Here is a 12609-nt window from a genome sequence, read left to right as displayed (position 1 = left end):
GCTTTGCCTGTTTGAGCCTTTGCATATCATTGCCTTAACACTTTGTTTTGGGTATTGATGAGGTGGGAGACAGGTGAGATACGTACTTCCCAACAGCATTTCAGTAGTTGATTAAATATATCATGAAAATATATTTATTCAGTGAAAATTTTCAACTGTATAAGCAATAGCCTGACTGTGTAGGTAGGGAGTAAAGTACCTGATCTTTTTGTGTATAAAACGTAGGTCTCCACAGGACACGCTGCAGTCCAAAAGTCCTGAGACGTGAAATGTTTTTTTTAACTTCAAGCCTTGTTTCTGCTACAGATAACTCAGTTTCCTTAGCTACAAGCTGATACCTATTTAGTAGCGAGAGTTTTCTTGAAAACGGGTATCATCAGCACTGGGGTGTTGTGCTTATTGCACTGGGGGATGTTTTGCTTACACTCTTGCCCAAGCTGTTTTATAACCCAACGCGTCACTGGCGTGCTCAGGCTTTTCCACAGGATGCCTCTATTCTTTGCTTTTCTAAGCCTTTCTAAGCTTTTCTGGAGAGGTCATTACAATGCCGCCATGCCGTGCCACCAGCAGTGCCAGTGGGATTTGAGGATTATAACTGGCACCGGTGGCTCTCCAGACACGGCCCCTGGCTGGAAGCGTCCCAGGTTGCAAACTTGGCGCTCCCACTCCTTCGACTTTTCCACAGACATGTATTTCCACCTGAACCCACTCCTGCAGGGAACGCATCAGCCATGTTAAAAACCCCACACAGCGCCCTTGACGCCAGTGCCATCCCTGGCAATCAGTGATCCACACCCTCCTCTCAGGCAAACGCTGTGAGTGGAATTCAACAGCTTTGGGGCAAAAAAGAGCCAAAAAACGCCCTTGGAAGACGCATCTTAACTTCACTCACCCAACGCATTGGCGGGTGTGGAAAACAATAATGCAGCCCCATGTTGGAGGCCAACCCCTGCCAACGTGGGCAAAAGGGGTGTGAGGATTGGGGTCTTCAGCATCGTGAGGGGCCATAAATGCCTCATAAAGGCATTTATTTTCTTTTTCCACACGGGCGAAGTCCTGAGGGGAGCCACCCTGAGCTGAGGGGAGCCGTCCCCCACCTCACCCACGGCTGCCACCCGAGAGCAGGCACAAGGCGGGGACGAGAATCGGGGGCTTTAATGTCTGTGGAGGAGCAATAAACGAGTCAAAAAGGCGGGTTTTTAACACACGAGTCCAGTCCTGACGGGAGACAGCCCTTCCTGAGCATAGCCACCACACAGCGTAAAGGCGGGGGGGGCAAACAGAGGCGCCGAGGGGAGGAGGGCCCCGGAGGGGAGGAGGGCCCCCAGGGGTCTCCGCCTCCGCCTCGGCCGGGGCGGCCCCCTCGCCTGGCTACAAGCCTCCCGGGTTGAGGCGCGGCCCCTGAGGCGAGGGGAAAGCGAGAGGAGGCGGCCCCGCTCCGCCTCTTCCTGCGGGAGCCGCGCAGTTGCCGCCATGGCGCCGCACCGGGCAGCCCCTGCGCTCCCCTCCGCGGCCATCCTCCTCCTCCTCCTGCCGCTGGCGAGCGCGGGGCTGAGCGGCTACTTCGGCACTAAGTCCCGCTATGAGGAGGTGAACCCGCACCTGCTGCGGGACCCGCTTTCGCTGGGCCCCGCCGCCGGGTCGCGTCTGCCCGCCGCCTGCGCGCCGCTGCAGCTCCGCGCCTTGCTCCGCCACGGCACCCGCTACCCCACGGCCGGGCAGATCCGCCGCCTGGGCCAGCTGCACACTCGCCTCCTCCGCCGCCCCGCCGCCGCAGCCTGCCCCGCCGCCGCCGACCTGGCCGCCTGGCAGATGTGGTACGAGGAGAGCCTCGACGGACGGCTGGCGCCGCAGGGCCGGCGCGACATGGAGCACCTGGCCCGCCGCTTGGCCGCCCGCTTCCCCGCCCTCTTCGCCGCCCGCCGCCGCCTGGTGCTGGCCAGCAGCTCCAAGCACCGCTGCTTGCAGAGCGGCGCCGCCTTCCGAGACGGACTCGGGCCTTCCCTCAGCCTCGGCAGCGACGGTAAGCCCGGAATCCCCACGCACACGCCTCCCCGAGGGGATGAGGGAGCCCCGCGGCCTCCCCTAGGGGATGAGGGAAGCCGTGAGGCCAGTGCCATGTCCCCCATCCCCGGGCTGAGGGACCTCCATGCCCTCCCCGAGGGGCTGAGGGAGGCATGAGGTGAATGCCATGTCACCCATTCCCAGACTGAGGGACCTCCGTGCCCCCCCGAGGGGCTGAGGGAAGCGTGAGGCCAGTGCCATGTCACCTGTCCCCAGGCTGAGAGAGCCCCGTGCTCTTCTTGAGGGTCTGAGGGACCTCTGTGCCCTCCCCGAGGGGTTGAGGGAAGCCATGAGGCCAGTAGGATGTCCCCCATCCCCAGGCTGAGGGACCTCCATGCCCTCCCCGAGGGGCTGAGGGAAGCGTGTGGCCAGTGCCATGTCAGCCATCCCCAGACTGAGGGGGACCCTGCACTCCACGTCCCCCCCATGGGGACACCACTATGGCGGGGGGGACTGTCCCCAGGAGGGTGTCTGGGTGGCCAGGCCCCCTGTACTCCTGGGGACAGGGGTGCTTCCCCCTGGCTGCATCCCTGAGGCCCACGTTTGCTTTCAGAGGTGGAGGTTGAAGTTAACGATTCCTTGATGCGGTTTTTCGATCACTGCGCCAAGTTTGTCGCCTTGGTGGAAGACAACGACGTGGCGATGTGCCAGGTGGATGCCTTCAAAGAGGGGCCGGAGATGAGGAAAGTCTTGGAGAAGGTCGCGAGTGCCTTGTGTTTGCCGGTGGAGGAGCTGAATGCAGGTAATGAATGCCTGTTACATTCAGCTCCGAGTCTGTATGAGAACAACTTCCGAGTAGTTATGCAGAACGGGTAATTTAAAACATGGTGTAAATTGTAGATGCAGCCTCTAATTAAATGCATAAGGCTGCAAATATGTATTGATGTTACAGTAATGAATGGTTGTTAGTCAGTGGTCAGAAGAAAAAGACATTTGAAAATATAGTTCCCGTAGGTGAAATCAACTTTACCTTGTTTTGAGGGATATGAGTGTGTTACTCTTTTAATTCTGCGTTGTTGAGCAGATGCAGCATTTGTAAAACCTGTTATAATTCCAGCGCACAAATAACCTCAGGTGGACTGACATGTCCATCTTGTAACTTCACTTGTCCAGAAGAGAAGTGCCAGGTTTCCCTGTCTGGTCAAGCAGTGGGGGAGGCCGCCAAATAGGTGTTGCTGTCCTTTCCAGCATGTCTCTAAAGCCACAATCTCAAACTTGCAACACGCTGCTGTTCAAACTCAGCCACTAACAAGGAGGATGAGTTGAACGGACACACCTTACTTGTGTTACTCTTCTGTCCTTTGTGGTGATGAGGACATGCTAGCAGTTGACACGTATAGCATGTATGTCAGCAGACATGCAGCCTTTGTGAAATGACCTCTTTTCCCCTCGTAGCAATGTAATGTGAAAAGCTGGTAGTCTGAAATGTGGATTCTGTGTGATAATGTCGTTGAAAGCTGCTTGGTTTTGGTGGTTGGCCTTTGGACTGTCCATTATTTATTGGATTACATTGTTTGCATTGCTAAATTGTAGTTGTATTGGCAAGTTGTGGGAAAGTTGCTACTTGTGTAGCAGTGGTTTATCTTTTGTTTGTTGGTTGTATTTATTGCAGATCTTGTTCAAGTGGCTTTTCTCACCTGCTCATATGAGTTGGCAATAAAAAATGTGACCTCCCCATGGTGTTCACTCTTCAGCGAAGAAGATGCCAAGGTAGGTGCTAATTGGGAGAGATATTTGAGAAGCCTTCCAAAGATGATTTAGCCTTCAGATACAATTCCTTGCACAGTCAAAAGCTGTAAATTCTGTGCCCCTTATTCTTCAACCTAATGAAGCACTTCTTTGGTCTCCAAAGAGCTCTGGATTAATCAAGCATCAGAACTGCAATAACCTTCTTCATTCAGACTTAAATACTGGTGCAGTCTTGGTTTGTCCTGATTAAAACGTGTTTTTTCTGCTATTGTGCTTAATTCATATAGTACTTTTACTTCTGTAATGTCTGAAACGCTCTGGACAGCTTTGTTTTCCCTATATGATAAAATGCCTTGATTTCAGAAAACAGCAAATGAGGTCATTTAGGTCCTCTAAGACCTTGATGTTTTGGTTTTTCTTGTGTGTCAAAAAATTGTTGAATTCCTGCAGTGTGGGGTAGCATCGTTGCTCTGGGTTCTGGATTTTTTATTTTCCCTCTGTGCCATAATAAAAACTTGTGAACTCTCTAACTTTAGGTACTGGAATACCTGAATGACCTGAAGCAATACTGGAAGAGAGGATATGGCTATGACATCAATAGTCGCTCCAGCTGCATTTTATTCCAAGATATCTTCCAACATTTGGACAAAGCAGTGGAAGAGAGCAAAAGGTAAATGAAAAGGCTTTTGTGCTTGGGCTATAAGCTTTCTAGGGTCAATTAAAGGTTAAGTACTTTACTTCCAAATGTAACAATGTTAGGAGGGTTTGAACTAGGAGAGTTTTAATGGAGAGTGTAAAATTTTTAATAGAGCAGTATTACTGTAAAGAATATATATTTTTTTTCTTCCATTGATGCTCGTGTGCCCAGCTAATATATTTCCATCTTTTAACTTACTGATCCACATGGGCCTTCAAGGGACAGCCAGCTGCGGTGTCTGATAATGGTCTCCTCTTCCTGCATGGTTTGAGAAGAGGCCATTGAGTTAAAACAATGAGCTGCTTGTTTAAAATGTCCTTGTTAAAAATCATTTGTGGTGAGAACGGAAGACTGTGCATTGAAAGCATCCCCATGATACATTCTGTTATCTAGTTACTTAAGCACTTCAGCGTGGCAATCTTTCTTTCTCAATGTGTTTGATTTGAGTCTCTTGGGTTATTGAAGCACTTAATATTAAAGGTGTTGAAATGTAATTATGGAAAAATAATGATTACAGCTCAATCCAAACACTTTGTGACTCTAGACCAGAACGGCCTATTGCAGGATCCAAGAGGCTGGTGCTGTAACAGAAAACCAGTCCTGTAACAAAGCAGACTTTAGGCGATATACTCTGTGCCTTGTAAGAACAAGAAAAAGGCACTTCTGTCCTGAAGTTGTTGTAAATGCATGTTATTTGTTCCATGAATCTGAAGTCAGTAGTACAGCTGGCCAGTCCGAGAACTTTGTCTAGGATATTTAGTTTCCCATCCTTGTTCATTTACAGCAGAGCTGTATGGGCTGATATCTTCCTACAGTTGCGGTGTTGTTCCCAAACTACAAGTAACTGTTAGGGCATTTGAAGATACAATAACCAGGTGTCTTCAAAGGGTGGTGGTCAGATAAAGTGGTTTGTCTTCATCTGTTGCCATGACTTGACAACAGTCACTTTGTGTCAGTGGAAGAACAATAGTAGCAGTACTCCATCTGCTGAGTTGCAGTGCTCCAAACTGCCTTTGTAGTGTCATGGGTATAACCATCCCTGTACTTCCTTAAAAATTAGAGGCGAGATGCCTGTGCTATTTTTGTGTGTTGTTTACTCCTTTGAGCTGGTATCAGTCGGCAGTCGTGATGTGGTATCTGTTTGGTTTTGATCTTGTCTCGTGTGAATTGGTATGGTGAAGAGAAGCAAAATAGGGACGACACTGGGATCTGTTGTAGCATGGAGAAAACAAAGGCTCCGGTTACAGGTTGGGATGTTTGTGTCACAGAATTACCTGCTTTCATGAGCTCATAATATTATTTTTTTTTTCTTTTTGAGAGAGAGCTGCTTCAGGTTTAAATGCAGTGCATTCATATGAGAATTAATTTACAACTTGTGTCCATGCTCCCCACGCAAAATGAGGAATCAGAAATTCATAGTTGAGTGATCAATCACATGAATTAATACCTTAGCACGTAAGTGTGGAAATGTTTATAATAGTACACAATATCAAGGATACGATCATAAGATTGTACAAATATTGCGTTATTAAACACTTGATAGAAACCAATTTGTAAGTAACTTTAACTTATAACCAGCAAATTCAGCTTTAGTGTTGACATGTAAACATTAGTTACATGTGGTGGATGTTCTTGCATTCCTAACATCCTTGGGACTTTATTTCTGTATTCAGTATATTAAAGTAGATGTAGCTGGCACCCAGCAGAATTGTATTAATGGCTTTTAAGTTTCAGAAAGAAAAGCACGAGTCACGGATGTTTGAGGCTGTATGTATGTACTGTTTTTATTTGATAACTTGCTGGAAAACATTGTTTTTCCTTTTAGTTGTCAGGCTGAAATTAGAAGTAGCATTCACATTTTGTATTGGAGGAATGATCCATAAAGTTGATTATAGCAGAAAAGACAGCAAAGAGGTTTTGCTCCTTGAAAAGTTTGTTGGAGCATCCAAGCTGGACACGAACAGTGGCAGAACTGTGTAGTAAGTCAGCTGAAGCACAGTTTTCAGTCAGTCATTTATCTTTTTTGCTGTCCTTTAGTGTGGGATGCAGAGAGATACCCTGTGTTCATTGCTGGAGCTCTGAGTAACACAGCAATGTTGTGATCGTGTTTAATACATGACATGGTTTCTTCCATCTAAAGTGGAGTTATCACTAGTTAAACAGTACACGTACTGTTTATCTTAATTACTTTTGGGATTCACCTGGAAAACCAGACTGATTTTTAAAACAGTGTTGGCTTAGTATGCAAGAACGTAAACGTGTTGAAAATTTCCCTTTAGGGTGTACACACAGGATTTTCCAACACTTGCATCCAGATTGGTGCCTTGGTCCTGCTCTGATGATGATGTGAGCCCAGGGAAGGGGGTCATAAGGGGTTGGGAATGAGAGCTGAGGATGGGGGCGTACAGGACTCTGCTGCATCGCGACAGCTGCCGTCAGGGGCCTTTCTGAACCTTACCTGTGCTGTGGAGCAGCCAGCATGAAGGAGACACCTTTGTTCATTTTGCCATGAATGGGTTAAAACTTGGCAGTTGCAAACATGAAATAAGTTTGACTTTGGGGAGGAGTTGCTGGGAATGAAAGGTGGGCAGCTGGCGATAGTGACCCTGCTCCAGCCAAGATGGCTTAAGAAATTGTGCTGTCAAATGATCGCTCTGGTGTCCAGAAATTTAAGGCTTGTGTGGGAGTCAGGGATACCTCTCATTTTGGTAGTGGTGGAGTCAAAGCAGTGGTTATGTTCAACCGTCCTTTAAATAAACTTCTTCACTGCATCCTTTCTTCAGCCTACTAGAGAGCTAAATGAAAAATACACTAGGGCACAGATCATTGACACCCAACTGTGAACAGACTGACAAGCGTGCTGCAGTGATTGCCTCTGTCATGTGCTGTCCTTGTCTCTACAAATAGAGAAAGTAAGAACTGGGAATGAGATCAGGAAGAGCAGGTTGAAAGAAGAACAGAAAAGCCAGACCCTTAACACTCCTCTGTCCTTCTGAAATCTGAAAAATAACCTAAACGCAGACTCGTGTAAGGAGGGTGATCGATTTTGTTTCCTTTTAGTGTAATTTACTCTTTGAACAGTGACAGCCTTTCATTCCTTACATTATATGCAGTAGTTGCAGCTGCGTGTCTCAACAGTGTATAAGATGTCCCTGTATGTTTAATAATAATAATAATAAAAATTTTGTCAACGATGGCTTTTTTTTTATCTATACTTCTGATTTATTGAGAACTAGATCAGCATTCACTAAATTACAAGGGGGAGCAGGCTTCCTGGGAAACAGCAGGTGTCTGGGGCAGAGCGCTAAAGGACCAAGAAAATTTCATCCCGTCTTTCAGCTTTGGCTACAGAAATTCGGTTGCAATCTCTGGGGCTCTCCTGTTGTGTTGCCACCACAGAGGGAAGCAGGTAGTGAGATTATGCGTGTGTCTGAAAATGATCGGGAGCCTAAAAATCTTGCAAAATTCAAAGCTGAGTGAGCAGTCCATTTAGTCTGTGTTATCCTAAATGGGAACGGAAAGCTTCCGAAGTGCGTTGCCTCGCACAAAAGGAGTGTGTCGCTCCGTCCCACAACGTAAGGTGGCAGTCTCAAAGCACTGAAGGCTTGAGCGTGATCTGAATCGGATCACCCAGTGCACTGAAGAGTATGTGGAAATCAGCCACCACCGATGTACTGGAACAGCTTGTGTCTCTTGTGATCCAGAGAGCAAAGGTGCAACTAATGCTTTTTCTTCTAGGGAGAGAGACTTATCCTGGATCCCATGGCAATATGAGAGTACAAATGAAAGCAAGAAACCATACAAATAATAATTAAAAAAAGCCTGTATCTATAACAACAGAAAATGATTGGTTTTGCATGAGTGTCTCTTTTTCCTTTTTTTTTTTTAATGGTATTGTGCAACTTCAAGGCAACAGGTTAAATATTTTTGCAGCAGTTCATTGCTCAGAAAATGAACCTTTGGGATGATGAAATGTCTTTTAGTGGAATGTTGCTTCAATTTAGCTTCAATTTAGTTGTTTAATGTTGATTTTTAACTGGCCGTCTGCTTTAAAAATTTAAGAACAACAAATTTACTTCCAGAGCATTATCTTTGCTCCATGCTCTCCGTTCTTCCTGGAAAGCTTAGATGGGGCTATCCAAAAGCAGAAAGGGGAGCATTTCTGTTCCAGCAAGAAGCTGAGGGATCTGCATTAGCTGTTCTGCTCCAGGCTTGACAGTGGAGAACGGTGTTGGCAACGCTGCATTTTTGTAGCATACTTAAAGTATTTATATTCAATAGCTTATTCCTGTTTTCATTTCCAGTTACAGCTGAACTAAGGAGAGAAACCTGGTTTTTACTGAAACCCTGTTTCTTCTGTGAAGTGATTCTTGACCTTGCAATCTGACTGCTCACTAATCACCAAACCTTAGTTGCCTTGTTAAAGGTCACTTTTCCTTCTTCTGGGGAAAATATCTTCCGCTGATTAGTCTATTAAGAAAATTATGTAAGTGGTAATAAATACCTATTGCTAATTAGACCCACCTTCAATTTGCAGTGCAAAAGTTTCAGATGTTTTTAGGATCTTTCATCGTATGAATTCCAACAGAATTCTTGGTTTAAACTAGTAATAGTCTCTTCTGTGTAGGTCTTGCTGTACAGCAAAATGGTTTTGAAGGCTGTGAAAGGGATTTAAAGTATATGGTTGCTCTTGTCAACTGCCCCCATCCAGACAGCTGGTGGGAAGGTCTTGGAGTATCTATTCAGGAACTTGAGTCTGATGTTGAATTTATCAATAGCTGTATTAGTGACCATCTTCTGTTAGCACACCCGTGCATGGGCCCTATTCTTCTGCACCCTCAGTAGCAACAAAGTGTAAATGTCCAATGAAGATTAATTCTTTAGTAGAAAGCATCTACTCCTTGAGACCTTACCATAAGTCTCAGCGGACCTTTCAGGACCACAATTCTCCAAACCTCCTTAACAGTCTGTAAGAAAATGTCATGGTCACCTTTCTAGGGAGAGGCTGGGGGCCAGGACTATCTCATTCATACAAATTTTCTTAATTACAAAAAAAAAAAAAAATTGTATCACAAGAGTTGAATATAAAATTAAACGAGGTGATTTGTTGTACTGAAATGGCGTACTTGGGCAGTTGTCTTAGTCCATAAAGCACTTTATTTTTGTGAAGACATAAGAATTGCATTTTTCCCAGGTCTTCCTGCTACGCAATTATGTGGCGAAGAAGCTAATGGGGAAATACTCTTCACTAAACGGTTGTGTTTTCCCCGCACTGAAGCCTAGGCGTTACTGAAAGTGTCCCTGCTTTTCATTATATTGGTAAAAATGCCAGGTAGTGATACCTGCATGCACGTTTGCTTGCAGTTGTGCTACTATGGAATAATCTTTGAAAGGTTGCTCTTAACCACTCAGCATTTGTTTAAACAGTTAGAAAGTGTCCAATGTCCCAGAGCTATGGTATTCAGAGGTGCTTCGAGGATGTAGAGGAGCAATTGATGAGTATCACCTTACCTCAGAAGCTGCGTTGAGTGCTTTGTGGCTTGTATGTGAGCTGCAGCTAGTGACCAAAACCTACTGTGATTTCTTCCCTCCCTGCCCCCACCTAACACGGTGCCGATGGTAGGTATAACCTCAGGCTTGATGGGCCCCATACTTCCTCAAGAGGCATATCTGGTCTGTGTGTTGCCTAGGACTGCTGGGACTGCCAGCTCAGCCCCGTTGCTCACTGGCTTCTTGCCTTCTTGGGAGACTTGGCACACTGAACTTGGGAGGAGAAAGGGGAGACGCTACGGTTGCAGGAGGAAGCCCCTGTTGCTGCAGAGTAGGGTATGGATCTGTAGGAAGACCATATGTAGAAGGGATAAAGATGTGCATTGCTTTTCAGATTTCTGTGAGATGCCTAGGTGGGCCTTATGTCTGTGATGTGGGAGTGCTGTTCCGCCAACAGGAACGGTGCGTGTTGATGAGGAATCCATATATTTGGGTAGTTAATGCAGTACAAAGCTGCTAATCCTGTGAAAAGAACCCACAACCTTAACAGCTACACACTTGGGCAGGGGTGGATTTGAAAACTGGTTGTGGCACACTTCTAAGGAAATCAGCTATTCATTAAAGCTGTTTTATACTTTTCTTTCTTCTAGCTTCAAATGTTGAGCAAGTCTAAATGGATTGCCATAAGGCTCTGGAAATTGGGAGGTATGCTTTGTGCAGCCACCTCAGTTTTTAAAGTATGTGGCTAATGATTGAAAATACTAACCTAGCGGTACATACACATTGCAAAATATTTGGTGGCTTCGTCTGAGAGTAAGCAGGTTCAAGGTATTTAAAAAAAAAAAAAAAAGACTTATTTGAATTTGAACCTAGTTCAAGATCAAGTGAAGGTGATCTTTGTAGTTATACCAGGCTAAGCCATATGCTTAACAGCTTAATTTGCCAATTTATTGATAGCTTTTATTATTTCATGTAATTTGCCTTCTTCTTTGCAGGTCAGTTCACAACACAATTGATAACGTTTCTGTAGTCATTTACTACTGTGCCCTAATTGCTCCTTTCAAAACTATGACTCAGTACAAAAGAATTCAGTATATGATCTAGAAACAATTAACTGTTCACAACTATATTTTATAGTATGTACAAAAGGAACAGAGCAAAAAGTTTCCACGTATGCAGCAGAAATGATATAACTGGATTTAAAAAAACCCCTTTTGCTCAGATCCAAATTGTTCAGTTGTTTCTTCTAACAAAACTTGTTGGTTGCAGCTGGGATCCCACACTTGTGCTGTGCAGGTTCTTGACTCTCTGGGTGCGTCAGCAGGCTTAGGATGCCCTGCGTCCCTTGGTGGGAATTGTAAACCAATGTGTTTGATCACCCACCCGGTAGCAGTGCAGTTCCAAAGGGGAACGGGCGCTATGACACGTACACATGTAATTTACATTATTTGAAGTGTAGGGCACTTTGCAGCCAGATGTGTACTACATGGGCTTACTTCGAGATATGAAACGGCTCTTGCAGAGCCAGGTTAGAGATGTTGGTGCAGTGGTCCCCAGAGAGTCCCTTTCTCAGAGGGCATGGAGGTGTGGGTGGCTCCATGTGGCTTCAGGGGTATCCCCACCATGTCCCCTGGCTCTTTGGGGTACTGGGAGAGCATGTGATGAAAGCTTCTGGACTAGGTGCTTGTCACCTTAGCTGTTAATTACATAGTGATATATAACTTACCAAAAAAAGTTCGTTTGACTTCAGTATATCTCTTCAGAGAGGAGAACAGGTGGTGTGTGTGTGATGGGTAGACTGCTCCCTGTAATAAGATGTTAATGGGTTCACAGAACAGTGTGCCACCCGGACAGTTCAATAGATAACACAGTTTACGTTAGTGCACCTGAAAGGTACGCAGGTCTTGACTTCATTTCCAGTAAATCAGAGAAATAGGATGACTTTTGCTAATAAGCTGTAAATGTCTCAAACAGCAGCTTTGTATCATGCTGTATGTGTGGTTTTGATAGCTCCATCTTTCAAAGATGTGGCTTCTGACAGGATTAGGGATGCTTTGAGGGAAACCAGGTAGAGACGTGACGTTTTCCATAAGTCCTTGTAGCACATTCAGCAGTATCCCTATTTCTGCATTTCTGAAGTGTGTGTGTGTGTGTGTTTGCTGACTTCTCTCAGATACCTGGGCAGTCCAGGGGACCTCCCCTGGGAATGTGTCTTTTTATCCATCTGGTTAGAACTAGATATTTTAAGTATTGCTTGCTCGTTCAAACCTCCCAGAATGAACTTAATCTCACATTTTGCCTAATACTTGCTTGCTCAGGATTGCTCTGAAAAGATGCCTCAGCAGCTTTTATGGAGTCGTATCCTTTTATCTAAGGAAATAGAAAACCAAGCACAACAATACCTAGGCAACGAACACACAAATGAACTGGTCTAACCAGTATTCACCTTGGTCAGGAAGGGTTTGACAAGTGGCATTACCCTGTTGATTTGGCTTTGGCTTATTACGATGGTTTAACATTTAGCATCAGCACGATGCTGCTGCAGTAATGCATTTAATCTCTGAGGTCCGTAAGAACGTGAGATGTGGGATCATTCGAAATGAGCCTTTGAAACTGTAGAAGCTCTGAAGTGAAATGCAGTGAAGCCTGGTTAGCTTTGGATGACTGAC

General features: G+C 45.6%; 1 protein-coding gene across 2 annotated transcripts in view; it reads left to right on the top strand.

Annotated features, from left to right (window-relative positions):
* The first annotated feature begins 1357 nt into the window (after positions 1-1357).
* Positions 1358-12609, top strand: part of MINPP1 (multiple inositol-polyphosphate phosphatase 1) — a 54427-nt gene continuing 43175 nt past the window's right edge. For both annotated transcript variants that reach the window (XR_012587713.1, XM_074592603.1), the window contains exons 1-4: positions 1358-2023; positions 2618-2806; positions 3677-3774; positions 4290-4423. Coding sequence is in view for 1 of the 2 variants with exons in the window: in XM_074592603.1 (XP_074448704.1) it covers positions 1474-2023; positions 2618-2806; positions 3677-3774; positions 4290-4423 (971 nt within the window). In the remaining variant the exon portion in view is untranslated. The remainder of the gene's footprint in view (positions 2024-2617; positions 2807-3676; positions 3775-4289; positions 4424-12609) is intronic.

This window comes from Larus michahellis, chromosome 6 (assembly GCF_964199755.1).
Source record: "Larus michahellis chromosome 6, bLarMic1.1, whole genome shotgun sequence".
Taxonomy (NCBI): Eukaryota; Metazoa; Chordata; class Aves; order Charadriiformes; family Laridae; genus Larus; species Larus michahellis.
This window is presented reverse-complemented; position numbering and strand designations above follow the sequence as displayed.